The 27,229-nt window shown below is 43.0% G+C and overlaps 1 protein-coding gene across 1 annotated transcript in view; it reads right to left on the bottom strand.

Annotated features, from left to right (window-relative positions):
• TMCC3 (transmembrane and coiled-coil domain family 3) overlaps positions 1-23,422 on the bottom strand; it is a 133,677-nt gene extending 110,255 nt beyond the window's left edge. Inside the window, exon 1 of the mRNA XM_077178750.1 lies at positions 23,261-23,422. Coding sequence (XP_077034865.1) covers positions 23,261-23,272 — 12 coding nt within the window. The 5' untranslated portion in view covers positions 23,273-23,422. The remainder of the gene's footprint in view (positions 1-23,260) is intronic.
• Between the last annotated feature and the right edge of the window lie 3,807 nt (positions 23,423-27,229).

Below are 27,229 nucleotides of genomic sequence, written 5' to 3'. Positions count from 1 at the left end.
GAAAATTAAAATCGCTGCCCACCTGTAACTCAAACAATCAAAAGCCTCAGATGTTGAGCTGGCCCTGCCATCCTGTAGCACAGGAAAAAATATCTGGCAATATACACATTGCCAAGTTGTTTATTACTGAATCAGATTGCATCCATACATATCCTAAGCAATCTGTTACTAGGTGCTGATTTCTTTAATAACTTAATGGACTTTGAACAGTTTCCAGAAAAGAATGCTGGACCTCAAGGTTGTGTTGTTACTTTGTTCAAACAAAGCAACAATAGCTGAAAAAACTCTCATGAGTCCTCAGCAGAGGTAGAAAAAAAAATAATTCTGCATTGTGGCAGACCTTGAAATCAGATCAAAGAGCAACTGTAAAGCATCCTCTTTTAAACTGCAAGAGTAGATGAAAGGAATCATTTACCCTTATGCTCTTAAAGTGAGATTGGATCTACAGCTTGGAGAGACCGGTTCAGAAACAATCATAATCAACAAATCTTTCACAAGATGTAAACTGTTCAGTATACAATAGATCTTTGAACTGGATGATCTTTGGAGATTTATTCTGTCATACCTTCAGTCCTGTAATTTTGTATCATCAAAGTGAAACTGAAATACCCAGTTTTAGCATTAGCTAAATGTAAACAGATCCCCTATTTCTGCAGACTGTTTTGCATTAAAATATGCCAAAATGTCTTGCAGAGTCCATTAAGTGGCATTCTTTTTTTCAGGAGAGGAAGGGCAAATGATTCTCAGAAAACTGCAATGGCCCCACCCCGGAAGTCCTGGAAGAGCCCTCAGGATGCTCTGTGGACTGGGGGCTGTGGTGATTGCAGACCACCAGCCCCTCTTTGGGGTATAATGACAAGACCTGAAGAGTGTTTCTTCTGATGAAGCAGACTTGTGGCTGTGAGACTGCATGCAAAATGAAGTTTGTTGTATCTCCCAAAGGCATACTTTGGAGTCCTCTTGGGTCCACAGTGGCATCCTCTTGCTGCCTCAGGCAGCTGATGTTCCCCCAAGCACCTCCCTCTCAGTCCTGGCGGTGGTGGATTGTGAGAGTGGAGAAGCCCACTGGAGATTAATTTGCCACATGCACTTTGGCACAGGGATGCCCCAGGCTGAAGGACCAAGCTGGGCAGTTGGGCAGGCACTGTAGGCAGGTGGCAGGCATGGTGGATGCATGGCACTCTGTGCCCAGGGCTGGTGGTGTCAGCACAAACACCCACACAGATCAACTTTCTCCCTAACTGACTGAGCAATGCAGGCTCAGCAGGTGGCAGAGCCTGGGTATGGTCTTTACTAACTGAGATCTGAGTATCAGACAAGATCCAGGGCCCAGACTTTCAGTAAACACTGGAAGAAACACAGAATTGGGCTCAAAACTCAATGCCTCTTGCTGCTGGTTGAGGAGATGTTTCTGAACTCCTCAGTCACTCAGCCCTGATATAGGAGGTCTCAACATGGATCTGAAGAGACCACAGCTAGAATTGTCATAAATACATAATACAATCCCACTGCTAAATCTAGAGAATGGCACTGCATTTCCCCATAAAAAACTTCTGTTTTGTTCTGTGCAACTGGATAAGATTTTGAAAAAGAATAAACCAGATATTTGGTAGTCTTTTCAGTTTCAAGGGCAAAGCTGTACAGTTACACTCATGCTCTAGCTCTTCTGAAAAGGGGATGGTTACAGTGAATCTGATTAGTTTCTGGTCTCTTTATAAGCACAACACACAGGTTTCTCTGTGCATCCTTATTGTTGTGTCAAATAAATGTGATTTTGTTATTTTCATAAAGTTCAAAAAATCATGAATTTACAAATTGATAGCAATTTCAAATAAAATCTATATTCACATCTCTGAATATTGTCATCTGTCCTTAAAAACAGGTTTAGCAAGTGCTTGTAAGCAATGTGGTGAGCCCAGGTGAGCTACACACTTGGCAAGAGCTTGAGGAAGTGAATTTTTCTGAAAGTCAAAATGCAGCACCTGCCTGAACTGACCTCAACTGATACAGGCAAAAATGCCTGCTCCATGAGTTTCCTAGTATTCCAGCTTCCTTTCAAAGCCACCAGAGTCTTAGAAAACACTCCTGGCCAGCTGAAGGCACTGGTGTCTTCTGGCAGCCTACACGCAGACCTGCACTCTATATCCCTCTTTAAGCATGTTAAACCTGACAGGGATCTACCTGTCTGCCAGCTGCAGTGTTCCCAGAAAAGCTGATGCAGAGAGCCTGTCTCCTGAAGGTCCACAAGGAGCCTGCCTATAAGAGCACCATGAGCCCTTGTCCCTTGTAAGGGCCTAATCTGAAACCACACTAGAGATGGCAGAACAAACTACTCTGCTTCACTTCTGTGGGTCTTTGAGTAGCCAAGGTCTTGGGGTAATTATATATCTACACAGAGTGTGTGCTGTATCCATCTATACAAAGTACAAGATTATATTACAGTATTACATCACAGACTAATTTTGGTATAAAACAGCGTCCCTTAATCTGAGGGGAGGCAATAACTCTCAGAACAGGTAAAGCAGAAGGACTCATGTGTTGTATCTTGCGTGGAGATCTTGCTGATTTATCCATTCCAAGTAAATTTATCTAATCATTTAGAAGCAGTGAAGTTAGGATTTGAGAGCAGCTCTAGAGCCCACTGAAGTCACCCAGAAAGCTTTCTGGAAGCTTTGGATTCAGAGTGCAACAGCTGTTCAAAACCTAAACCTGAGAAAACAGAATGTACAAGAACAAACGGGGCTGATCACAACTGCAGATAGAGCTTGGGGCAGCTTGGTCTACTTGTACTCAGAGAATCTAGGGTAGAGGACATGATAGGCTTGGTTTCTGCAAGGGGATGGGGCTCATGAGTCCCTTGCAGGGAGCCCAGCTCCAAGTAAGAGTTCCCTTATTAACAATTATTTTTCTTTTTCTCTTGCAGCACATGTTGGAAGTATGCAACAAAGCAGAAGGCTAAAAGCTCAACTATCCAAAGCTCTCCATCCTAATGCACTCCTCTAGAGCATAGCAGGGTTTTGAAGAAAGACAAAACCAGGTGATGAATATTCAAGTGGCAGAATTTACTGCAGAGCCCTGAACAACAAACTGCAAGACAATGCATTATATTATGTTTTAGACCCTATGCCACTTCCAGCTCACAGGCTGAGGGCCTCACCCAGATTCACACATTGATCCTGCAGCAGGATCCATACAAGCATGAAGGCTGACATAACACTAATTACCCATGCCCATTAGTGGAACCTCTTTTCCTGCACAGCTTGTAGCATCCACAATAATGTTCCAGGGGATGCACCAAGAGGTTTAACTGAAACAAAACGCCCTCACATGAGAAGCACAGATAACACATCATTCTCTGTGCTAGATGTTTAATCCCTTTGTGCAAATTCTCGTACATTTGTGCACCTTTGAGGTAAAAAGTATGATAAAATCAGCACTCTTCCTTTTATGATACAGATAGAATTTTCCAAAATCCAATCCTCTGTTAAAAATGTGAAGACAATACGAAGGCTGCAAATGCATTAAAAAGTAAACAGCATAAAATTAAGCTGAGGTTTTCACTGCTGGGGCAAAAACAGATCAGAGTCTGGGTGTTACAAATTACAATGCTTTGGCTGATGTAAAAAGCACCAACAAGACATTGCATGGTTTTCAGTCTCCTCACCTCACACAAAGCTGAGAGATTTTCTAATATAGAGAAATAAACCAACACTCACATACACATACAGTGAGATCTTGTACACAAGTGTAAGCAAGCCTTCAAGGCTGGCACTCAGATATGCTGAAGGCAAGTAAAGGTCAGCCCATCTTCATACCTGACCATGAATACCAAGGAGAGGGCTGGAAAACTACTGTGTTATTCTTTTATACCTGAGACCATACTTATATGCCAGGGAATGTTAAAACAAACAACTGTGATAAAAGGCTTCTCTTTCTGATGGAAGAAAGAGAAAAGATAGAAGAAAACCCCGTGGAATGCTGTGCCTTGCCAGCAATATTAGTCTTCCTACAACTATAAGCCTTCCTGAATATAGGAGGTTGTAGAGCCACAGGAAATCTCTCCTCAGTAGCAAACCAAAACCTACTTTCTCTACTTGTATTATCCTGAACACTCTACATGTTTTCTTTCATATAGGAAAACCTGGAATTAAAGAATCTGGCAGAATCTTTGAAAAGCTTGTTTCTTGGTCCCTCAATTTCAGCAACATAATGCTAAAGGTAGGAAATACTTTATAAAATAACCTTCTGTCTCCATAAAATATGTTTATAAAAAACAAAAGCCACACCAGTAACTACTGCCTCAAAAATACATAAAACAAATTTACACTCTTAAAATTATAAGTCAAATGAGACTTCAAAACAAAGCTATAATAATTACTCCATTATTATCACACTTCTAATGAGAATATACTAATTTTTGGAAGTCAACTTTTTTTCCTAAAACTTAAACCCCTGTCTTTCAAACAATTGGAGAAGTAAAACTATTCCATCCATCTAATAATGCAGTGTGAGAGTGCATAAATGCAAATGTGCTGCTGAGCATAATCAGCACTCTACACCTGAGAGTCACAGAGTCCTGTTTAGCTGAGTAAGGTTTCCTGGTTGAGCAGGGAGCTCTGGCATCCAGCCCATGCAATCAGCACACCAGCTTGTCATGGCAGGCTGTACACAGTCATGGACATGTTTAGATATTTCAGAAGTTTTTTATGACTTACCATATGTGTCTGAAGTCACCTCAATCTGGACTGAAATTACCAGAAACTGCTATAAATGCTGTAGTTACTTTTTTCCCCAAATATATATAATTTTGGTATCTAGTAGTTTGTGTCACATCAATAAACCCATCATGCATTGGAGTGTGAATACACTGTTGAAAGTGTTGATGCTGTTGAAAGATTATATCAAGGGCACGGGAAAACATGATTAAGTTCCATGTCACTGAGTTCTCTCATTTTTGTATAACACATACAGTCACTTTTAGATGAAAAAAAAAAAGCTTTATTACAATGAAAGGGAAATATCAACTAAACAGAAATAATGTCAAGCAGAAGCGTAAATCATAGGCAGGTCTGACAAACCAATACCATGTATTAAAGTTGCTATGGATGCCCTGAGGCAGAGCAGCACAGTTTTCTCAAGTGTTATGAAAATAGACAATTGAAGGTACATTGTAAATTTGTTCCAAGCTGTGCTCACCTCCAGCTGGCATTCAGCATGGTGCTGGCACTGAACCTGTGGCCAGCAAAGCTGCACCCGTCTGTTCCCAAGAAGAACCTGGCCCAAGTCTGTGAGTTCAGCCATTCCTGCAGTACTCCTTAAATCATGGAGGGCAGTGATGGAAAGGGTTTCACATGATCTTCCAAGGCAGCTCATGTAGCATCAGCTGCATTTTTGGTCTCTTTTCTTCTACCACCATATTTTCAGTTTTCAGGTTTGTAGTCTTACCTTGGCTGTAATTTCCATACTTTTGACTAGATTTAGTTAGCCTAGCTCCTTATGAAAATCAGATTTCCAGGATCAGTCTGTTTATATGTATGTAATAAACTTCTAATGCTGATTTCAGGCCAATCAGACAGACACTGGAGATATCAAATATGATGGGCTCAAATATGATGTGTATTTTGTAAAAACAGAGTGAAGGATACCAAGGTTTCGATTTTGTTGGCCAATTAATTTAAATGAGACAGCCTGCACATAGCTGTGGAAATATTTGACAGAACAAAGGCTGTAAGAAAAAGTATGGGAACTGTATAGGATACATGGTAAAACCAGAAAATAGTAGTTTAATTTAGTTTTTAAAAGCCTATGAATGAACAGGCTCAAGACCATAGGAAACTGAGTTTCCACAGCATTCTCTGTAGCCACAGGCCTTGATATACACACCTTTGTGAACAAGATAAATTTATAGCAACAGCTATATTTAAGCTAATATTAATGATGTGATTTTCATTACTAAGCTTTATTGTCTTCTACAATAAATGGGATTGCTGCTAGAATCTGAGGGAATTTAACAGCCATGCTGGGCTGGCCATCTCTGCACAATGCTCAATAAAGACGCTGCATAGTGTCTGTTTGTCTAAAAGAAAAAACAGTCTGTATATGTATAAACTAGTTCAACAGAGAGAGTCAAAGCTTAATTAATTGCTCCTGGTTGATTTTAACCCCATTGCAATCAGTGGTGGGCTAACACTGGGGATGGTGGTGGTGATGGTTGTGTGAACTGCACTGAGCAGCAGAGCAGTAACAGCTGAACATCAGTCCCAGCTGCTTCCAACACATCCATCCCTGGGTCAGTTCTCATTCCAGCTCAAATAGTAATTTCCACAAGAAATAGACTTCTCTGCTTTCAGCAGGGCAGCAAAGAAACCCATATTTCTTAAATTAATACTACTTCTGGGAATTCTGCATTGCAGTTGTTGGAAGAAACTGATAGTTTTATACCTAAAATTCAATTAAAGAATCCCCAGGATTTTTTCTCCTGTAATTTAGTGGCATTTCTCTCACAGGCTAACCAGAATTATTTGCAAACTGTTATGGCTACTGCAGACAAAAGAGGTCACCAAGCTGCAGCAGTAGCTGTAATTAACACAGGAGCATACGTCAATACGTAATTGACTTCAGAAGGAATTCAGAGCAGCCACAGAACCAAGCAGCTCTGACAAGCTTTTGGCATCCAAACAGCAGCTACTCCTGCCACAAGCTAGAACAAGAGCAGGAAGAGACCAAGAGGACCAGTTTTTTCTGCAAGGATTTTTCTAAGATCATCTTCCCAGGATGCATAGTCACATCAGATCCATGAAACCTACCCTGCTTAGGGATCCTCAGTTTATGTGAGCAACAGTGATGGCAGAATTTCAAAGCTGTTGACCAGTCAGCAATTATTTACCATGGCTTGAATGACAGGACAGCAGGACTAGGTATGATGAATATGGGCTGCAGCTACCAAGATGTTAGATTGTGCCACTGGGTCAGAATGCAACATTTCAGCAAAAAGAGGAGCCTTAGGCAGTCATACAAGGAATCTAGGAGGAATGGGCTTGAAGGATGATTTTTTTGCCTGTGAGAGCAATGTGCTGAGTAGTTGTACAGAAGGAACAGCTCTTCTTTGAGAAGCAAGCTAATAATCACATTTTTTTCTCTGTAATTAGTCCTGATAGTGAAAGGTATAGTCCACCACCCCCCACAATCAGAAACACTGACAGTGACCATTTAAGAAAGTTAGAGAGCCCAGCCAGATGCACGCAGTGTTTTGCAAGGGTGGGACACCAAACATCCCTATTCTGAAATGAACCATAAGGTGGCACTGCTTTAAAACATTACCTGAGAAAATTTTCTCTGACATTTTCTATGCTCTACAAAACTCCACAGAGTTCCCACTTTTAATTTAAGTGAATCAAGTCATCCTACAGAAACTGCAGTGATACAGTGAGAGCGTACATCATTGGCATTTGTACTTTCACATGTATTATTTTCTCAGAAATTGCTATGTTTTGTTCTGAAAACCAAAATGTCTCAGATACTTTGTTCAAGCACTGCAACACCCATTTCAAAATTCATGTTTTTGTGTGTAACAGCCAGACCTGTCTTCTCTTTATACAACCTCTGACATGTAAGACCATAAAGACTCTGCTCTTTCTCTGTGCGTGACAACAGCCAACAAAGACACTTCTGACAAGTTATTTTCTAGTTCACATCTAAGGTACAGGACAAGCTGTCAGATAAATGCAGTCTTTGCAAGTGGAGTTGCAGGAAGTTCCTAGTGGATATGGTAAAATGAACTACAGAGTTAGTTCATTTGTCTATTGATTTGCTGCTATATTAGACCTGGCCACCATTTTAAATGAATGGTGAAAGGGACATAAAGCCACCTATGGAAAGGAGACTATGTCAGTCTGAGAGAATAGTAGGAGTGTGATGTGTGATTCTTAACAAACTTCCTGAATCTCCAAATCCCATGGGCACAGAGAACCAGCTGCTGGTTTTGTACCAGGGTACAGTACCAGTTCTACATAGCACAAGAAAAAGAAATGGGTCAGAAAGTAAATGCTCACCAACTGCAGAACCTTCTGTTGGGTTGTCCTGTAAGAGCCTAACTGATCTGAAAATAACAAGACCATGAGTTCAGGTCCCCCTTGATCTTCTGTATCCAGCCAGTCTCCTGCCCTGCAAAGAACTCCTCAGCTTTCAGGCAGTCCTTTGCTGTGAACAATGCAAGGTCTTTAAACCACTGTTATTTTTTGCAGTCTCTACCACAAAGTATGGCTCACCACCTCCTGCTACCACATGCTATGCAGAAGAACACATTAGGAAGAGATAGCAGAACTACCTGAGCTTAGCTTTAGATATTTTCTTTCTTCCAGGTACTTTTGATCTAGCTTTGCATGCCAGTAGTGACCTTGCACTGGCACCCTTTCAACCAATGGACCAAAGTGTTCAAAAAGCCAGTGAGGTGATGGACAGGCCGCAGACCCCGTTCCAAGTTAACCACGTGGCAGAATGATAAACCAGCATCAGACTAGAGCTGACTTCAGGATGTGCAATTGCCAGGAACTGACCCAGGCTCTGTGTTGACAGACAGACAACATCTATTCATTGATGCATCTCTTTGGAGTCATATATTCACTCTGCCCATGGAGCAGAAGACACACTCAATACACAGTCTGGCAGAATGCAAAGCAGTTAAGTGAAACAGCTGGAGAGACACCACAACTGTCCACGCATATCTGCATGAGGATGTTCTCACTTATTATTACCTTACTTGCATTTCAAATGGGAGAATTGACTATTTCATGTCAAGAATGTAAACACAGATCCCATCAGAGTGTAATGACTCAGATGATTTTGAGCTTATCCCTACCATTCTGGCAAGGTAATGGGAAGTTTATTTCAACTGCAGTTGGCTGAAAAACCTTCCATGGATTTAAAAACCAAAAGACAACAATAGTGGGAGACAGGAGGATGGATGAACTTCTGAATATCAGCATTCAGAGTTAATAAAATTCTACCAGTAAAGTTCATATGATGAATTTTAGTCTAGATTATTTTTTTCCCTATTTTGTTCATCCAAGATAGCCTTTATTTCAAATATCACCATAGGAGTAGTAATTAGTTCATATGAAGTGGGATTTTCTCTAAATGAGCAAGAAAGACATTTCAAAACATTCTGAGCTCCAAACCTTAACAAAAAAGAGATTTATCTTTAAAACTTTAAAATACAACTTTTAGAGAAAGCAAGATTTATTTTTTTTAAGTCTGCAAGTACACTATGGAATGGCACACTGGCTCTCTTAAGAAGTAGGCTACCAAATTCTCCTCTTCTGTCCCCAGTCATAGCTAACTGAATACTGTCAATGGAGGGGAGAAGCTCTTGGACCTACTTGATCTTTTTGAGTTGGATACTAACAACAGTTACCAAACTGGAGCCCAAACATTAAATACTATTAAATCCTTTGAATCCAATACAGAAGCACTTTGATTATACCAGCTTTGTGTCATCCCAGATGAGGTCATGACTCTTAATGCTCATATTGAATATTGAATATTCCTGCCATATTCAGAAAGCTTGATTATCAAAATTTGTTCTTTGTGTCTCATGGATAAGTGAAGTTTATGTATTTCATACAAAACAGGTTTTGTACCTCATTAAACAGATCTGTCTGTATTTCCACAATGTAATTCCCGAATAGAATCTGTGCAGTTTACATGCTCATGGCTGCATAACATGATTATGGTAACTATACAGTAAACTGGGCTTTAGGTCAGAAACATCTAGAAACCCACAAATCCAGTGGTAGGGATCCAGCTTTGGAAGCAGATTCATTTTCTGTGCTCCAAACAGGCATGCAAAATGGCACCATTTATTCAAGCTGTTTAGCTGAACAACATTTTACTCATATCTAACTTACACTGGGCACTAATCATCACCTGTTTTTAGCAAGAGGAAAAGTCCAGAAGGCAAATCATACACAGCTCAATTGGTTTAAACTAGTACTACAAAAATGTGACATAAAAAATGTGACAAAATATGACAATTCTTAGTCTGTTGTAGCAATGCAGGATACTTAAACAGAGTAAGTTCAGCATGTGAGTGAGTTCACATACCTCCTTTTCTAGATACTGGTGAGGACTACACACAAGTTCTCAATATGAATTCAATCCCATGCGTTTACCCCAAACACAAAAGTACACAACAGTACTTGTGAGGCAATAGACTCACTGTAAGACACACAACCAAAGTCTGAGGGATAACCTAACATTTTACTCATTGACCAGCCCATCTTCTTGGGAAGCACCCACAGAGAGCACAGGAAGGTTCACAACTGCCAAAGCATCCCAGGAGTCTTGTTCCTGAGTAGCAGCATGTACCATTGGCTTACAGAAAATTCGCAAATATAGCATTAGTGAAAACTGGGGCATCACCTGCCCCTTTGTTTTCAGGAAGACAGTGGATACATTAATCTAGTCCTTCATTTTGAGTAATTTTTGTCCCTCTTTCACACCTCATTATCTGAAGAGCATCCTAGCAGCATAAGATAGCTAAGAGAGACCTGTACTCAAAGTCCTATTCACAAGGCAATGCCATGCAGAGGTGATGGCTCTGAGGGGCCTTTCAGGAAAGAAGTGGCAAAGTGGGGTGCAGTGAAAGAGAGGGGGAAGAAAACATCTCTGATAGCTGCCTCACCCACTGACTGCAGAGAACATGGAGCAGCAGTGAAAGCCAGAGAAAGGGAGCAGAGAGTAAGCCATGAAGGAATTGGAAAGAGCTACACAAACTTCACATAGCAGGAGATGGGGACTAGAGCTAAAGAAGCCAGTCACAGAGCCTGGAGGTAATTTTGAAAGGATGCACCACTGGTGGATGCACCCCAAGAGGACAGCACTATGACTGAAGGTGGGAGGCAGTGTTTGTGGGAGCACCTCCTTTGGAAGGAGAGCAGAAAGGGAAATGCCCACAGAAATAGTTATTGTGAAGCTACCTAAGGTACAGAAAAAATGCCCTTTGTAGCTTCTGAAACAATGTTACTGTGAGCAAATTAACCTGATCAGCCTTTGAACAAACTGAGGTGTCAGACTGTACAGTTCAGAGAAATTGAGAAGAAATGTGCATCGGAATCAACTGGGATACAGCTAGTGAGTTTTATGCCATTTAAAATGCCTCAGAAGGGTTGTTTAATGGATATTTCAATATCCAGATAGTTAATTTGATCAGAAATGTAATTATCTGTGTCCTAGTTCTTCAGTATACCTAAGTACTTGTCTTACAAGATATTACTCCACATGAATCTCTAGATCTATGCTATATAAATACATACATAAAAGTCTTTAATTATGTTCACTGAAAGCTGATGAGAAAACATTAGTGCTGCCAGTAAAATAAAAACCTTATGGTGTTTGCATTAGTAATCCTGACTAGGTTTTCATTTTTACCTTAGGTGTTTACTCATGAAAGAAGATCCTCCCCTCCTCCAAAAAGAAAGTTATTTTATACACCTAGAATTAGTTTACAGACTTCACTTGAAAAACTTAATTCATCATCCTGATTTCTACCCTTTAGTGGCCAATGTATTTCCACACATGCACTGCTCTAAACCATTAATCCACCTGTGGGAAGGCAGTTTCCATAGGGGTGCCTGGTTGAAGTCGAGTTTAGCTCTTGGCAGGATTAAGCCCTGTGAAGCAGAAGTAGTTTGTAACACAGGGGAGGTCAGAGTACAGTAATTCTCTACGTGAGGCTGCAGATTATATCTCATGTGGCAGGTTGCCAAAGAGCTGCTAGGAGCAGAGAACAAATACAGATGGGAGGAGGTGGATGCACCAAGGGTAGAATTACACTGAAATGGCATTGGCTGCAAAGTGTGACAATAACAAGCAGTAGGAGAGGACAAAGGCTAGGACCTACAATGACCACAAAAGGATGCTCCAGCAGAACTAGCAGAAGAGTCCCTGAAGGTTCCAGCAATGCTTTGTGCAATGGCTGAATTTTCACACCATAGCTCTGTCAGGCATCCTCAGCCCCAAACCACCCCCCTCCAGAGACTCTCCTCCCAACTACTGCCCAGAGACCCAAGGCCCACTCCTCATGTGTTCTGAAGGTGCTGTCTCTTTCCCTCTCCTCCATCTTTCTTTTCAAACTGAGTTATGGTGAAGGAGAACTCACATGAGAAAAGTCTGAAATTGCTTAACAAGCTATAAAAAAACCCCTTAGTAAGCTCAGTGATAGATACAAAAATTTCACAGCTTTTCCCTGCAGAATCATTCAGTTATTTCAAAGCTGCACTCATTTCCCAAGCACTAGTTAAGGAACATCTCTTTGTTCAGGAGAGCACTGATGCATGTGCCTACACAAGTGAATACTTTTACAACACAGCAACTTAGAAAGGCAATTTCCAGTTGTTTAGGATAAGACAATAATTTAAAACTATAGGTTTTCCCCTTGGTTTCTCTGGCAATCTTTGTACAAGAAAATTTTCTCTCTTGCCCTCCCATGTACCATAGTGATAATACATATTTACATCACTTTGTGGTGGTGTCATGAGGCTTCATTAATGCTTATAAGCCCTCTGAAGATGGGAAGTCCTACAAGCTTTAAGTTCTATCAAGGCAAGAGCTTTTTAATGCACGCTCAGCCATGTGGTGTGACCCCTCCTATTCCACCTCCCTCGTTAGCATCTCTAAAGCTGTTTGCCAAAATCCATCCTGTGAAGGAGCAGGACTGCTGTACAGGCCCAGGGAACGGAACCATTCAAATGAGTAAGGTTAACGGTGCTGATCTCAAGCACAGCAAAAATACTAAGAACACACACATACTTTAAAAATTCCTACAGAAGCAGTGCCAAGTGAGAGAACGTGCTTATGAAATCAAAATGGACCCCAGAAGCAAGAAACAAGTGAACTCACTGGGGAAAGTATTACTTTTTCTTCATTTGACTCAATGCCATGACTCCCTCTGATTCAGTGATTTGTGTCTTCCATTTCTAAATTGTATTCTATCTAAATATAGTTATGACAGAGAACAGAAAACCCAGCCTGAACACCTGAGCACTTGTTACAGGCAGGCTATTCTGGAGGTGGTGGATCAGCACACCAGAACCAGCATTCAAAAACCACCTCCAGTGTGCTCAGCATTGCTGAGAATAATGACAGCAGCACTTGGTTCATCAGGCAGCTCCTCTTCCTCTCCCCTGTCCCACCTCACCCATGGAAACCTGGTCCACATACAGTCCCTGGAGCTGGAAACAGGAGCTCTCTGGTTGACTTCTTAGGCACAGATAGTCTTTTTTTCATCTGTCCCCACAGTGCCACAGTGTGACAGTGATCCCACATTCTCATCCACATTCACTGACGAACCACAAGTGGGAAACCAGAGCAGGCAGGGAAGGTTCCAATAAACTCGAGCCACCAGCTCTCGAGGACACAAGAAGTGAGGCACAGCTACCCCCCACCCAAACAGTCCTGGGTTTGTCCCCCGGGATCTACTCTGGCTCCACCAGCTGTGCACCAAGGGGGCACAAGCACCCTCTGCAAGTGCTAGCAACCTGGGTTATTCTTACAGCAGCATTCTTATAGCACTGTTTCCCATGCTCAGCTTGTCAAAGCACCAGCTTGCCCTCTCTTGACAGCAGTTCTAAAACTGCATACCCATCCCTGAGAGGCTCTAGCCGAAGAATGTCATAGGGGATCCATAATTCAACATCAAGCAGTGCAAAAGCAGGTCAGGACACATGCTGGCACTGCCTCAAGCCCACCTGGGGTCAGGGTGACAGCAATGTCAGAGACAAGGTTCAACCTAACTGCAGGAGCCCTGGGCAGCTGCTCTCCCTCTGTGCATGGGTCAGCAGCAGGAGTTGCACTTCTGTGCTCTCTGCCTTGCACTGCTGGATAACGGGGCCCAGGGAAAAAAGGGATTTTAGGCAGCAATGAGGAATTCCTAAGCTTTTAAGAGCTGGCAAAGAGAATATGGCCACTTTTAAGTCTGAATGCTAGTTTGCCACAGGAGAATTTATATGATTTCTGCAATTCTAGGAAACTTTTCTTTAATGAAAACATTCTGTCACCACCTGTCAGGAATAAATTTAGGCAAAGAAAACAAGACAATATTGAACTAGAAGGCAGGATCTTGCAAAACATGAGAGCTGATTCATCCCTTCCCATTCCTCCCCCCCATCCTACTCCAGGCACCATGCCGAGAATACATTAACTTAACTTGCCTGAGGATTTACATTAGATTACTATCCATTACCAGGGACTTCAGATTCCTTTATTCTCCACCAATGCTGTATTGTTGTAAGAGAGTAGTGAATAAAAGTAACTTCACCTTTTTTTTCAGTTATTCAGTTTATGTAGTCTGGCAGCAGAGGCTCCAAGTACAAAAGTCTTGACTACTCAGTCCCACCCCTAGAACTGGTACACCAGTGTATTAGGATATAAATCTGTTATTTTTGTCTTAACATGCATGAATTACCCGAGTATTATATATGTAGATACACATTCTTGCTTGTTAAATCTGCACTCCTACTTTTTAGAATCTGAAAACAGTAGCTGAAACAAGTCACCTGTTGTAGGACTCAGTTTAAAACTACTCTTGGATAAAAAAACCCTCTTGAATCACACATTAAAAGAATGAATGATAAATAACTATCAGAATACAGAGGGTTCTATTATCACCCAAGGCTAGGGATATTTTATTCTTCACACCCTCAACTCATTCTACACAGTTTCTGCAATGACAGCACTCAGGATTGCAGCCTAGAAAGCTCTCTGGCTACACTTTTCCCCAGTAATTTAAAAAATTGAAATTTATTCATGTAGTATAACACTTATCACCCTTCAGAAGGACCCTTTCCCTGCTCCTTTCTCTCATTCATTTATTCTCGTGCTCAGCTGCCTCCTGTGCAGGTGTTCTGCAAGCCACAAAAGCACAGTTTGCCCAGACAAGTAGTTGACCTGGCAGCTGCGAGTGGCACTGAAAGCCTTCACAACCAGCCCTGCTTTCAACATCAGAGAAGGGAACAGAAAAAAGAAAAGATCATTGAATCTAACCTTTGACTAAACATCTCCATGCCAACTTAACTGTATCACTAGGGCCACGTCCAGTCATTTGTTGAACACCTCCAGAGATGGTGACTCCACCACTTCCCTGGGCAGTCCATTCCAATATTTGACAACATTTTCAATGAAGAAATTCTTCACAATATCCAACCTGAACCTGCTCTGGTGCAGCTTGAGGCTCTGTCTTCTTGTCCTGTTGCTGGCTGCCTGGGAGAAGAGGCTGACCCCCACCTGGCTACAGGCTCCTTTAGATGCTTGTAGGGAGTGATGAGGCTCCCTCTGAGCCTCCTTTTCTCCAGGCCCAACATCCCCAGCTCCCTCAGCCACTCCTCACACTCTCACTCTCACTCTCCTGACCTTTCCCCAGCTCTGCTGCCTTCCCTGGGCACTTCAGCCCCTTGCAGTGAGGGGCCCAGAACTGGACACAGGATTTGAGGCGTGCCCTCACCAATGCTCAGTACAGAGGGACAATCACTGCCCTGGGCCTGCTGGCCACACTATTTGTGAAACAGGCTCTGAGTCTCAGGAAGATCCAAACAGACTGAATCTCAGTGGTAAAAAAGCAATGGAAAGTATATCTCTTTGGGCTTAAACATAAAAAGCAAGCAAAAGGATTTTTAAAATCCCCTTTATTTTGAGCAAATCAATATTTATTATCCATCCATTCACACTCATTAACTCAAGTAGGCCAGTACCCAAGGTTTGCCACCAGGGGATACATCCTTTTTAAACAGTTAATGGAGTTTTAATTAATTGTGTTACCTGAAAGTACATCTTGACAAAAAGTAAGATAATTGAAATGCATTAAAAAGTGTGTTTATTCATCTGTCCAGAAATAAGCTGGAAAAGACAATAAGAACACGAAACAAAATGTTTTTTAGAATACCTGAAAAGAATGGAGAACTACTAGGAGACTTGCAAATTAGTCTACTGCTACGAATAATTGTATGCTAGCAAATGCCAATACAAACAATAATAAAACAAACCAATCGCAACCACAACAGCAAGAAAACCCCAAACCCAAAAAACCTAACTAATTTACAAATAAAAAGATAAAAAGTAGAATATCTGAATCAAACTATCAAGCATTAATACTGTATTGCTGTAAGGGAAAAATTATTTATTTTTCTCCTGGAAAATATTTTGATTTCCCATAAAGAAGAATAAAGAGATTTAAGCTTGCTTTTTTTTTCTTCAAATAGAGGTTAATTTTTCATTGTAATACTAATATTTTTTTAGAAATGTATTTTCTGGGTTTTGTTTGGTTTTGGTTTTGTTTTTTTTTTTTTAATAAAAACCTAATTTTCTATTTCAAAACAGCTTTGATAAGAATAATATGGGCTAGTGAAGCATTTTCTTTTATGATGGTTTCTGGCATTCAAGGTCAAATTCAACTACATTAAATACAATGGCTTAAGACCAATTGCTCAGAAGCAGGAAAACAGTGACCAGAGAGCCAGTGTCCTGATTTTAAAGGTCCTGAAGCCTCATGAGATCTGTCAAGATATGCACAGATGTTGGAGCAGGGCAGAAAAGGGGAACTTTAGCCATTTTTAACCTTACAAATGGAGACTATCAAAGCCTTTTGGAAGTTTTACTTACTCTTCAATCTGTTCATCTCTCCCCTTTTTTCCCCATGCCTGCCTATTTTTTTCATATATGTTTCTTAAAGTTAAGATTTAATTGTCTTTTCAGTAGGACAGTATTTCAGCAGTGGAGAACATATAGAGGAAAAGATGTTAACTGGTCCTTCTCTGTGTCTTTTGTGCTAGAAAGTGCTTTGTCTTCACCTCAGAACAAGAGGAAATAGAAATGTTCAGCCTGGCACAGGCAAGCTTTTGACGAACGTGCAACCAGCCATCGTGACCTACCCCTGCCCTGAAGGGCCATCTTGAACAAAAGAAATGACTTTAATCAAATCTTTCTGGGTTTAGTTCACTGAAGTCAACCTGTTTAAGACATCTTAGCCTTCCTCCATTTCTTTTCTCACAACTGCAATCTCAAATTATGCACATATTCTGTGAGACAACATAGACTCATAAAACTTTTCTCAGGTGACATGCTTAGTCAAGGGTATGACTAACAGGTTCAATATCTCACAAGCAGGCTCAGCAGAAAACAAAGCTCAGTTCTGTGTTGCTAGATGGTAAGGAACATAGTGGTTCATATTAAATCCATGCCAGTATCTTGGCTGGAACAGTGGCCAACAGTGGATATCTTGGGAAGACTCCCATGACTAGAATAACCATGGAATGCTGCTCCCCAGGATACTTCCCAGCTGCTGCAGATCTGCAGGTCAAGGGGGCTTTGAGCCAGCAGTGTTCACTTTATCCTCAGGGGCATATTCTGTGTGAATTTGAACCCATGGAAACTTGTGCTCCCCCCAACACCCACTGGTCAGGAATCTCACAGGTAAATGCAGAGCCCATTCCTCTGCTCTGAACATGAGGGGCCTGATGGTTTCATTTGATGCCCCCAGTTCTTTTGCTGACACAGACTGAACAATCAGTCACTTTCTATTCTTCCTCCCCATGTCAATTATACCTTGCTCTCCTCTCTGCTTATCAACAGAGGTGGCAGATAAAAATATAAGACAGTTGAAAGCACATCAGTCATTTACATGCCATTTTAGAAAGTGAACCCAGGGACTTTGATACATAAACCCCATTGACTTTCCATTACATTTTGTTTCCTTATCGCCCACTCTTAAAGAAATTTACTGTAGAATCTTAAGAAAATAAATCTTAGGGCAAGTTTTAAGTAGATGGTAGATATATCTGAGATATCCCATTGACATTTCTTTATACCACAATAAAGTACTTTCAACTTAAGACCTTGAAAACTGCAGAAAAATTCACCCTATCTTTTAAACATCCTATTTTATATTGCTGAGTAGAAATAAATATCCTTCCATCATCTAGTGTCTGCCACAGCAAACACCACCGCTGAGCCTGAAGTCTCAGCCTCATTGCCTAGGTCCCCTTTATATCCTTGCCACTTTCAAGTCTTCAAGCACTGGAAAATGTTGACCCCAGTTTGATCTGGTTTTGCATCATAGACACTGCTGGAAGAGATGAATCCTGCTGCTAATCAGTTGAATCACAATAAAAAACCACAGCAGAAGCAGTGATGGGAAAGAGGAACTCCTTAGCAAAGAGGAGCTCAAGGTAAAGAAAATCCTCTCTAGTCCTTCAAAACTGATATTGATCTCCCACTGAAATCCTCACGCACATCATGAGATCTTTAGGCACTTAAACACCTGCAGGCACCTCAATTCACTGCAAATCCACCAAAATCCACTTAGACTCATGCCAAGCATGCCCAACTGTAGAAGAAATCTGTCTGTCTGTCTGTCTGTCTGTCTGTCCTGCTTCTCCCAAAGGGGAGAGCCCCCTGTTTGAGCTGCCACTGTGCTGTGTTTGGAGCCAGGATTTATTCAGTGCTCCCTTGTGCCAGGGTGGCCTGTGCCTTAGCCAGTTAAATTGACTGCATGTTAACTCAGCTAAATCTAATGCTTAAGTAAGTTATCTGTTGTCATGGATTTAACTGCTAACACATTTCATATTCCCTGAGGGTAGTCAAAATAGTAGAGCCTCTAAAATAGCTGAAAAGGAAAATCTCTGTATTACCTCAACCCTGAAATTTAGTCTTTGACTGACAGTATTATATACTATTTGAAGGCAATTTCTGAGCAGATAAATATTACAAAAGGGCAAGTTTCTTTCCCAGCAGAGCCACAGTGCCATGCTCCCCCATTAGCACAAATTGTCCCAGTTTTTGCCCAACAAATTGTAAAGACCAGACAATGACAACTTGCTAAAAATAAAGCTTTCATTCTGCTAAAATACCTGATGAATAAATTTTATAGCAAGCACTGTTCTGTACCTGGCAAGGTATATTTGTCCCTCCTCACTACATTATGAATTAAACAGAACATTAAACAGGCTGAGACTATTTCCTTTCCCTCCCCATAAGTAGAAAGAGTAGTTACAGATTATTGAGTATCAGAGACCAAACCCACCTAAGAGTATTAAATGAGAACTAATAAAAACAGAAGTAGCACACAATTTCATCTTCATTACAGACTTTGTTTAGCCCATCCTGAATTTTCAGTATATTCTGCTCATACTAATTTCTCCTTTTTGTTGTTCCTAAGTACTAATTTCTTGGTGATGTATTTGATTTTCATTCATTTCCAAGGGTAGGCACGTCTATCCTGAAGAAATAACACTGGCAGTATTTGACATGTGAATTTGTTTACCCTAGTGAAAATGAACAAGAGAGATAATATAAGCAGACATAAGTGAGAATTTACATGTAATATGTACTTCAGTGATCTGGTGACAGACTGCTGGGACTGAATAAATTAACTCCTAATATGGTCCATTAAGACAGGTAGGTCATCTGGCAAGAGAAACTGAGAGGAACAAATCCAAAGAGACAAGATTGTTGAGGTCTGGAGAACTGGCTTTCCATCTGTTACCTGGAAATGTAGCCTGTCCTCTCTGTCACCACATTCCTGCAATATCTAACAGACAGCTTGTCTCCATTAACTACAATGCCAGTCTACCCTATTTGAATGACCAGGAAGGAGGAGGTACACAAAACCAGGAAAACAACATCAGGGATTTTCCTCCTGCTTATATATGCATTAGCATTTTCTTACTAATAAGAAACTAAGTGAAAAGAGGGGCATATGGAAGAAAAAGAATCAGATCTTTCATGTGCAATGAAATCAAATAGACCAGCCTCAGCTGACTTTAGTTACACAGGGAGCTGCAGCACATACATATTACACAACAGGGTTCACAAGCAAGAAAGTACTTGGATGTGTCTGTGCTATCTATGTCATTTCTAACTATTTTGAACAGCTTGAAGAGCAAGAGAAGCAGTGGTGCCCAGGATGATCTGTACTCACAGCTATCACCTTTCTGAAGTCTGAAAAGAGAGTGTAGAGACAAGGAAAGGGGAGGACTCTGTCTGGAACGATCAAACTCCTACAAAGCATCTCAAATATGGTGTCAGGGTAATTAGTAATCAATAAGCTCACTAGTACTCCAAGGATTTTAGAAAGTACTCCCTCTGTGAAGAACAAGTTGGACACAAGTAGCTGGAGCTGCCAGAAGGGGTGGTAAGCAGAGGCAGGGACTTGGTGAGAACTGTTGAGCTAAGCTCCAGGCCCAGCAGAGAATGTTGAAAGCAGCAGGCTAGCAGAGCAGAGCATTGCTACTGCCCATCCCTCCCTGTCCATGGTGCTCTCTGTGCCACGCTGCACAGCCCCCATGCAAACAGTGCTGGATTTCACTAAGCCTGCACTGCTCTGCTGTCCTCCACAACTCTGGCAGGGACCTGAGGAACACATGGAGGGCTCTCTGCCTCAGAGGTCCTTCTGGACCCAGGAGCAGAAGTGCCCAGGGTGCTGCACAGTGCATGCTGTGTCACTCCTGAAGCCCCAGCAGCGCCAGCCTCTGCACAGCACTGCTGGCCTCAGTCACTCCATCCCACTCCAGTGACTGAGCACAGGGAGCAGCAGGCTCCTCAGTGAGATCAGCTCACCTGGGAGCCAAGGGCTCAGCCTAGGGAATGCCCACCCCAGCCACACAACTGGAGAGCAGCTCCCCAGAGGCACCAACATTTCACTGATTCCACCCATCTTCACAGAGCCATTTTCTCTGCATTACACTTGAAATTCAGTACATCTCAAACAAAAAGGGAAATTCACTACATCTCAAACAGAAAGGGAAAGGACATTATTTCATGTCTCCGGCCACAAACTCCAGGTTTTTGTTACATTAATGAGGCACCCAAACAACTCTTTTACTTATTGCTCCTTTATGAGCACAGATGGTCTTGGAAAACATGAACCAAATGGAAAATGTAGATTTAACACAAAGTTTTTGACTCATACTAAATCCTATGCAAGAGCTTGAGCTTTCCAACTCAGTGGCCCAGCTTTATTTATTTATTTACTTACTTACTTTTGAAGCAATCACTGAAACATTAACTGTATTTAGGGACAGGAAAACAGAGGGGTCTCAAATGTTAGGCTTCCTCTTGCTGGCCACAAAACCACATGATGGGGGAAAAAATAGAAAAACAAAGGTTCCCTTTCTGACAGATATAAAAGCAAAATAGGGGATGTTAAGATGGAAATTGTAGAAAATCCTCTGGAATAGCAGAGAATAAAGAGGAGACAAAGCAGTCAACACTGAAGTTTCATTCTCCATCCTAGAGAGCTATGACATGAAATTAATTTCACTGTTGGTTCCCCACTGACTATTGTTTTTCCAAGACATGCTAAGGACTATGAACTCAGTGAGGAAGGTTGCCCAATGGGATGCCTAAAGTAGAATCAGAGCACTCCCAATTCAAAGTGAGAGCTGCAATTTCTTTTTACTTCTTGCTCCATTTGTCTTAAAGGAGATTTACTTTCTCAGATGATTTGTTATGCAGCCTTCATTAGCGCTAAGGTGTTGCCTAAAAATTAGGAAGTACAAATTTTATCACTTTAAGCTAAAGTTAGCTTAGTTTAACATTTCTTGGCAGTGCTCTAGTTGTGTACAGCAGAGGAATTTAGCACAAGTGGCTCATAATTCACATGGAGGTCAGTCTGTGATGGACAGCTCATAAACATGCAGCACACAACAGGATGACAGCATAAACCAACCCTCAAAGCCCAATTCAGCCCTTGAGCAGCCACAGAATAAGGTAAGAAAAAGAAACAAAGCTCAAATACCTTGTATCCACAATTCCCAAGGTAATTTTGCCCTTTGACAAATCCTTAATATGAAATCTTGACCACCATCTCTGCATTTCCTCTCCTTATAGCAAAGGACTATGATGGGCAGTGGAAGAAGATAAAATTCAAATAAAGCATTTGTTCCACATTATTCACTATGAAAGGGTAGAATTATTCAGCTTTCTCTCAACCAGCTTGTCCAAACCATATAACAAACACACAATAACTAACACTAAGTGTAAAATACTGCTATTTGTAAAAGGGATTAGCAATATCAGGCTTAGGGAGTCCAGCTAAGCGGAGGGTTCCTCCCAAAACAAAGAGAAATCATCTTGCTTATCTGTGTTCCCCTGGCTCCACCAAACCAAGCACAGCCTTTGCAACCTGGATCTGTGGCTGAGCACAGCTGAAGAGGACCCCAGGCTTCAACCACCTCATTCACCAGGAAGTGATGGAAGAGATTTCCTATGTCTTTTAACATGCATTTTGAGAGATGTCTTACTACTCCAGCTGTCTGAGCTAGGGCACACTTAGGCTAATGGGCCTAAGGATGTAACAACAAAATTTGGAAAGATCACACAAAATGGGAGCAAGACAGAAACAACAGCAGGACAAAAACCTGAGCAGTTGCGTGATTCACTCTTTTGATAACGTGCCTTCTACACTGGCACTATCCTGCTACAGCCTGTTTCAGGATGCAGCCCAAGTCTACCTGGAAGGGAAGCTTCCCTTTTTGGAAGGAGCAATGAAAACTGTGATTGGAGCTAGATGTCAGGGAAAGGATCCCTACGGACTTTAATAACCTTTGGGTTCAGTTCCGAAGTGGGGTCTGGTTGGGTAGCACGCTCTCCTCGGCTAAGAGCTTCGGGTTATTTTTCTACACCTTTTAGCAGTGCCTTGGACAGTCATGAGAGCCTTGCGTTCGCCTGCACACAGCACCGCCAGCGCCGCTGCCTAGTGTGGATGCAGAGCTGTTCCCTTCGCCCAAGTCTATCCGCGCCCGAGATCTCGCAGCCAAGGATCCTCTGCGGCCGTGCAGGGAACAATAGCGGCGGGGGAAGCCCCCTGCCGCCCGCCCCGCACGGCCGCCGCTCCCGCCCGCAGCCCCGGGCGCCTCCGGCCGCTCGGCGCTCGCCCCGCGCCGCCGCAGCCGCGTTCCAGCCAGCGGCGGCGGCCTGCGGGGAGACCCCGCTCCCCGGCTCTCCGCCGCCGCCGGCAGCCATGGCAACTCCGGCCGGAGCACGGCCCGCCCGGGGAGGCAAAGTTTGCCCGCACCTGGGACCGCGCCCCTCGCAGCGCGCCCGCGGCTCCGCGCCCCGCCCGCCCTCACGGGCGCAACTGCCCCGCGGGGCCGCCCGGCGCCAAGGCGCCACCTGGCGGGGCCCCGACGGACCCGCCGCTGCCCCCGCTCCCATCCCCGCCCGTCCCCGCCCGAGTCGGCGCCCGGAGCCGGACGGCGGGCGCGGTGCTTACCTTGCGCAGCATGCTGGGCGGGCAGCGCCGGGGGCTCCCCGCCGCGGCGCCGCGCTCTCCCGCCCCTCACGGCGCGGCGGCCCCTCCGTGCGCGCCGCCCGCCTGCCCGCTCTGAGCGACGGCGCAACGGCTGCGCCCGCCACGAGGCAGCGCGGCCGCGGGGGGGCCGGGAGGCGGCGGTGGGTGGGCCCGGCCCCTTCCCCGGCCACGGCCCCCGCCCGCTGCCCGGGGCCGGGGAGGGCGCGGAGCGGGCGCCTGGCTCCGGGCGGCTCCTTGGCACGCCGCGGGGGCACCCGGAGCACTGTGCAGAGCCCCCCGCGGAAAGCAGCGCGCTCGCCCCTCAGCCGCGCCGCTTTGGTCCGGGTCACGGCAGGGCAGGGCCGGGGCTGCCCCCTCTGGGGAGCGAGGAGACGGCGGAACGGATGGCTGGAGGGTCCGAGGTGCTGGATGGCTGCGTCGCCACAGCCAGGTTCCGTGGGAAGCTGCTTGGACCACGCTGCTTTTGGTGCTCGAACCCCACGGTGCTCCAGCTTCTCGTAACGAAGCAAGTCTCACCCGAAGCAAATTACACACATTCCAGCAGCAATTTACTTTTCCTGAAAGCTGTAGTACACCATCAGAGTGACAAGCTGTTCTCAAGTTAAAAAAGAATCCGATCTCGGAAGGTATTTATTGTTAATTATCACACACTTTCTGTAATAATGTTAAATGTAAGAATGCAGAGCTCCCGCTGTCGGGTGTGTGGAGGCGAACCATGGCATGTTACACTTTGCACACACACCCCGGGTGAGCCTGTGTGCCGAGCAGCCAAACGAGGAGCAGCAGGTTGTGCTGTGCCTCGGGAGGACAGGACTGACCACACATTTCAGATTCTGAAGGATGTCACTTATCTTAGGGCAACCCATATTTCAAGTTTTCTCTGTGTCCTGGTACATTCTTCAAGTAACTTTTCATGAAACCTCAGTCCTGTGAGCGTATAGCAACCCACAGAAATTAATTTCTAGCAAGATAGTGAATAAATAAAAAGCAGACAAGTTAGAGAAAACTGTCATCACATTTACACTTGAACTTAGTTTGACAGGAGCAGTTTAGCTGAAGCAAGAGAAATTGGCAGATTAGTATTAAGTTTGTAACGTTGTGTCAGGGAGAGCAGCAAGCCAAGACCACTTGGCCATCAAATTTTGGCCATCATGTTTGTGATGCTGAGTTAAACGTTGCTGCTTTTGATCTTGTGGTAGGTTTATGGTGTCACCCAGCACAATGTTGCCTTGAGGTGCTCAAATGGTGGGGTTGTCACTTGAGTGGACTGTGCATGACTAGCAGTTTGCTTTCCTGGTTATGGTCAGTGTCAGCTATTTGGCTAAGATTTGCTGTACTCCTTTTAGTATGTTGATGTGTGTCTCCTGATGCTGGTTGTTAGGTACTTCTGCTCTCTCAGGTCTGATTGTACAGACTTCAGTAGTGCTCCTATTCACTTGCTCAGGTTGCCTCTTCCCTTTCTTTTGTCTCCTGAAAATGAAAAACCCTGAGTTTTGTCAAGATGTCCATATTACAGGTACAGTAGGATGTTCTCAGAGTCACTGTAGATGACTATGCACAGAAGCCAGCAGTGTTTCCAAGAATACTGCCTGCTACACTCTTCTTGGCCACTACCCAGTGTAAAATGCTGAGACACATCCCTCTTCATGTACCTGCTGTCACTCCAGCTGTGACAGACTCTTACACAGATTTCCCTTCTTCCACACATTCCTCTCTTGCATGAGGTTTGATTGTGTAAGCTTGATACAACTACTAGCTTACTAATAAGTGAAATGAGATAATAACAAAGAATAAGAACATCAGCAATAATCCTAGACCATAGACATAGGGGAATCTTCTCTGGGTACTTAGCTTGTTTTCTCTGTAGTTACACTCAGGAAAATATACGTGCTCTGAAATCACTTCTTTTCTGAAGAAAATCTCAGTGTGTGGTTAAAAAAGAGTTGAAATCTTGAGATTTAGGTGTTGCAGTGCTAAAATTACATGTATGGAGTTCTTAGAGTACTCCAAACATCAGTGCTTGGTACCTTTATTAGTAGGATTCAATACTTTGGAACAGGTTTCCTCTCCTGATAAGCCAGAAACTATCCAAAGTCAGCAACAGAAAGAGATTTTTCAGAGAACAACCTCCTTGGGACACCTAACAACAGGTTGTGGAAGTCTGGTTCCCAACTCAAGGCCAGAGCTTCCATCTTCTCAGTTCAGGGCTGAGCCATTTGCCCTGGAGATGGATCCTGGTGTCCAAGGCTGTGTTAGATAACTTACCTCAGTGCATGTTTTTAAATTACTTTCTCGTAACAGCTCTGTCTCCTTGCACTGCTGACCTCTGCATTTTTTTTTTTCTGGAGCTGTAAAAATTTAAGTACATCCCTTTATTTTGAAAACATAAGCATTTTAAGATAGATGAAAAGTTTGGAATCCAGACCTATCGAGAAATGTGGTGGGTAGGGATTTTTGATACAACTCCAGGCCATCTGGCCAAACAGCAGCAAATAATTGAATTTACTGACTTGTCTTGTCTGAGATAACATCATTTCAGGGCCTCAGGACTGCTTGTGTTTCCACTCTTTCATCCTATCACTGTGGTTTTGGGGTTTGTGGTGTTTTTTGGTGATTTTTATCAGTTGTTATGACTGGACATAGCCCTTGGCACCCACGTTCTCCTGCCCCTCTGCTGCTGTAACTTCATGCTCCTCCTCAGTACATCAGTCTGTATGCCCCTTTTCTCTCACAGTTTTAGCCCACTTACCATGCTTGTTCAATACCAGACATCTTCAGAGGAAGTCTGAACACAAAGTAATGTGTGATTTTGTGGAATTGATCCACTGTCTGCAGGAACAGACCCTCTACAAAAACATACTCCCTCCTCCAAAAGCTCTCTCATAAAAATAATGACCAATGAGCATTGTACAATTATTTTCAAGCTTGTTATGACAAAGCCATGTTAGTTTGCTAATTTTTAAAGAGCTTTAGCTACATGCAATAATGCCACTTAATCAGAATATGACTGGTGGGAATTCCACCCCATGCTGGACAGCTCAGATAAAATCTGGATAACTGGAGAACAACCGGCATTCAGCATGAACACACCTGCTTCTTATTTCCTCTGACTTTCACTCATGTGTTTTGGTGTCTTCCTTCCACAAAACTTCTCAAATCAATCTGTCTGCATTTCCTTCCCTCCAAAAAGCTTTAGGTAACAGTCTGCTGCCTTCTCATATTTGGGTAATTTTACAGTTTTACATTACCAGCTGAATGGTGCTACACTACAGTGCTCTCAACTTGTTCCCACTAAGGAATTTGCCAATAACACCAACTTTTTGTTATTTTTAATGTCATACTTTGCTTATCAGTGTCCAAAGCCAAACATGAAGAAAAGGTGATGCAGTTTCCCATTAAAGTATCACTAATATAATATACCATTCTTAAAATACTCTAACAATTCCTCTATGTGTGCATTTTGTTGGCAGTTTTGTCCTTCTGGAGGAATTAATCATTTTTTCCTGGACGAAACCACTGTGCTTCTGACATGTACTGTCCCATCAAGCTGTTTATCTGCCAAAGTGAAATCCTGGATAAATACATGGAATCTTCCAGTTCTGCCTGAACAAGACTTGTGCTGATTGAGAGGTTCTGTCTGGAGAAACACAGCTGGATGGCAGCCAGAGAGGTAGGGCTAGTTTGTATCATCTTCCCTAAAGACTAGTACAAACTTCTTCTGCCCTGTCCTTATTTTCCAGTTTTTCACAAATGAACCAAAAATCCTGAAGCAAAATACATTCCTTGTCTTGTCCCTCTGTCATTGAAGTCCAATTCCCACAAAAATAACCCCTGCTACTGTTTGATCCACATTTACAGGGTGAGAAAACCCAGAACATAAATTACTTTTATCCTCCAATCTTTGTCCAGTGGTGTCATCCCTCAGCAGCT

This window comes from Agelaius phoeniceus, chromosome 5, assembly GCF_051311805.1.
Source record: "Agelaius phoeniceus isolate bAgePho1 chromosome 5, bAgePho1.hap1, whole genome shotgun sequence".
Classification (NCBI taxonomy): domain Eukaryota; kingdom Metazoa; phylum Chordata; class Aves; order Passeriformes; family Icteridae; genus Agelaius; species Agelaius phoeniceus.
Note: the sequence above shows the minus strand (reverse complement) of the source record. Positions and strands in the feature narration are given on the sequence as shown.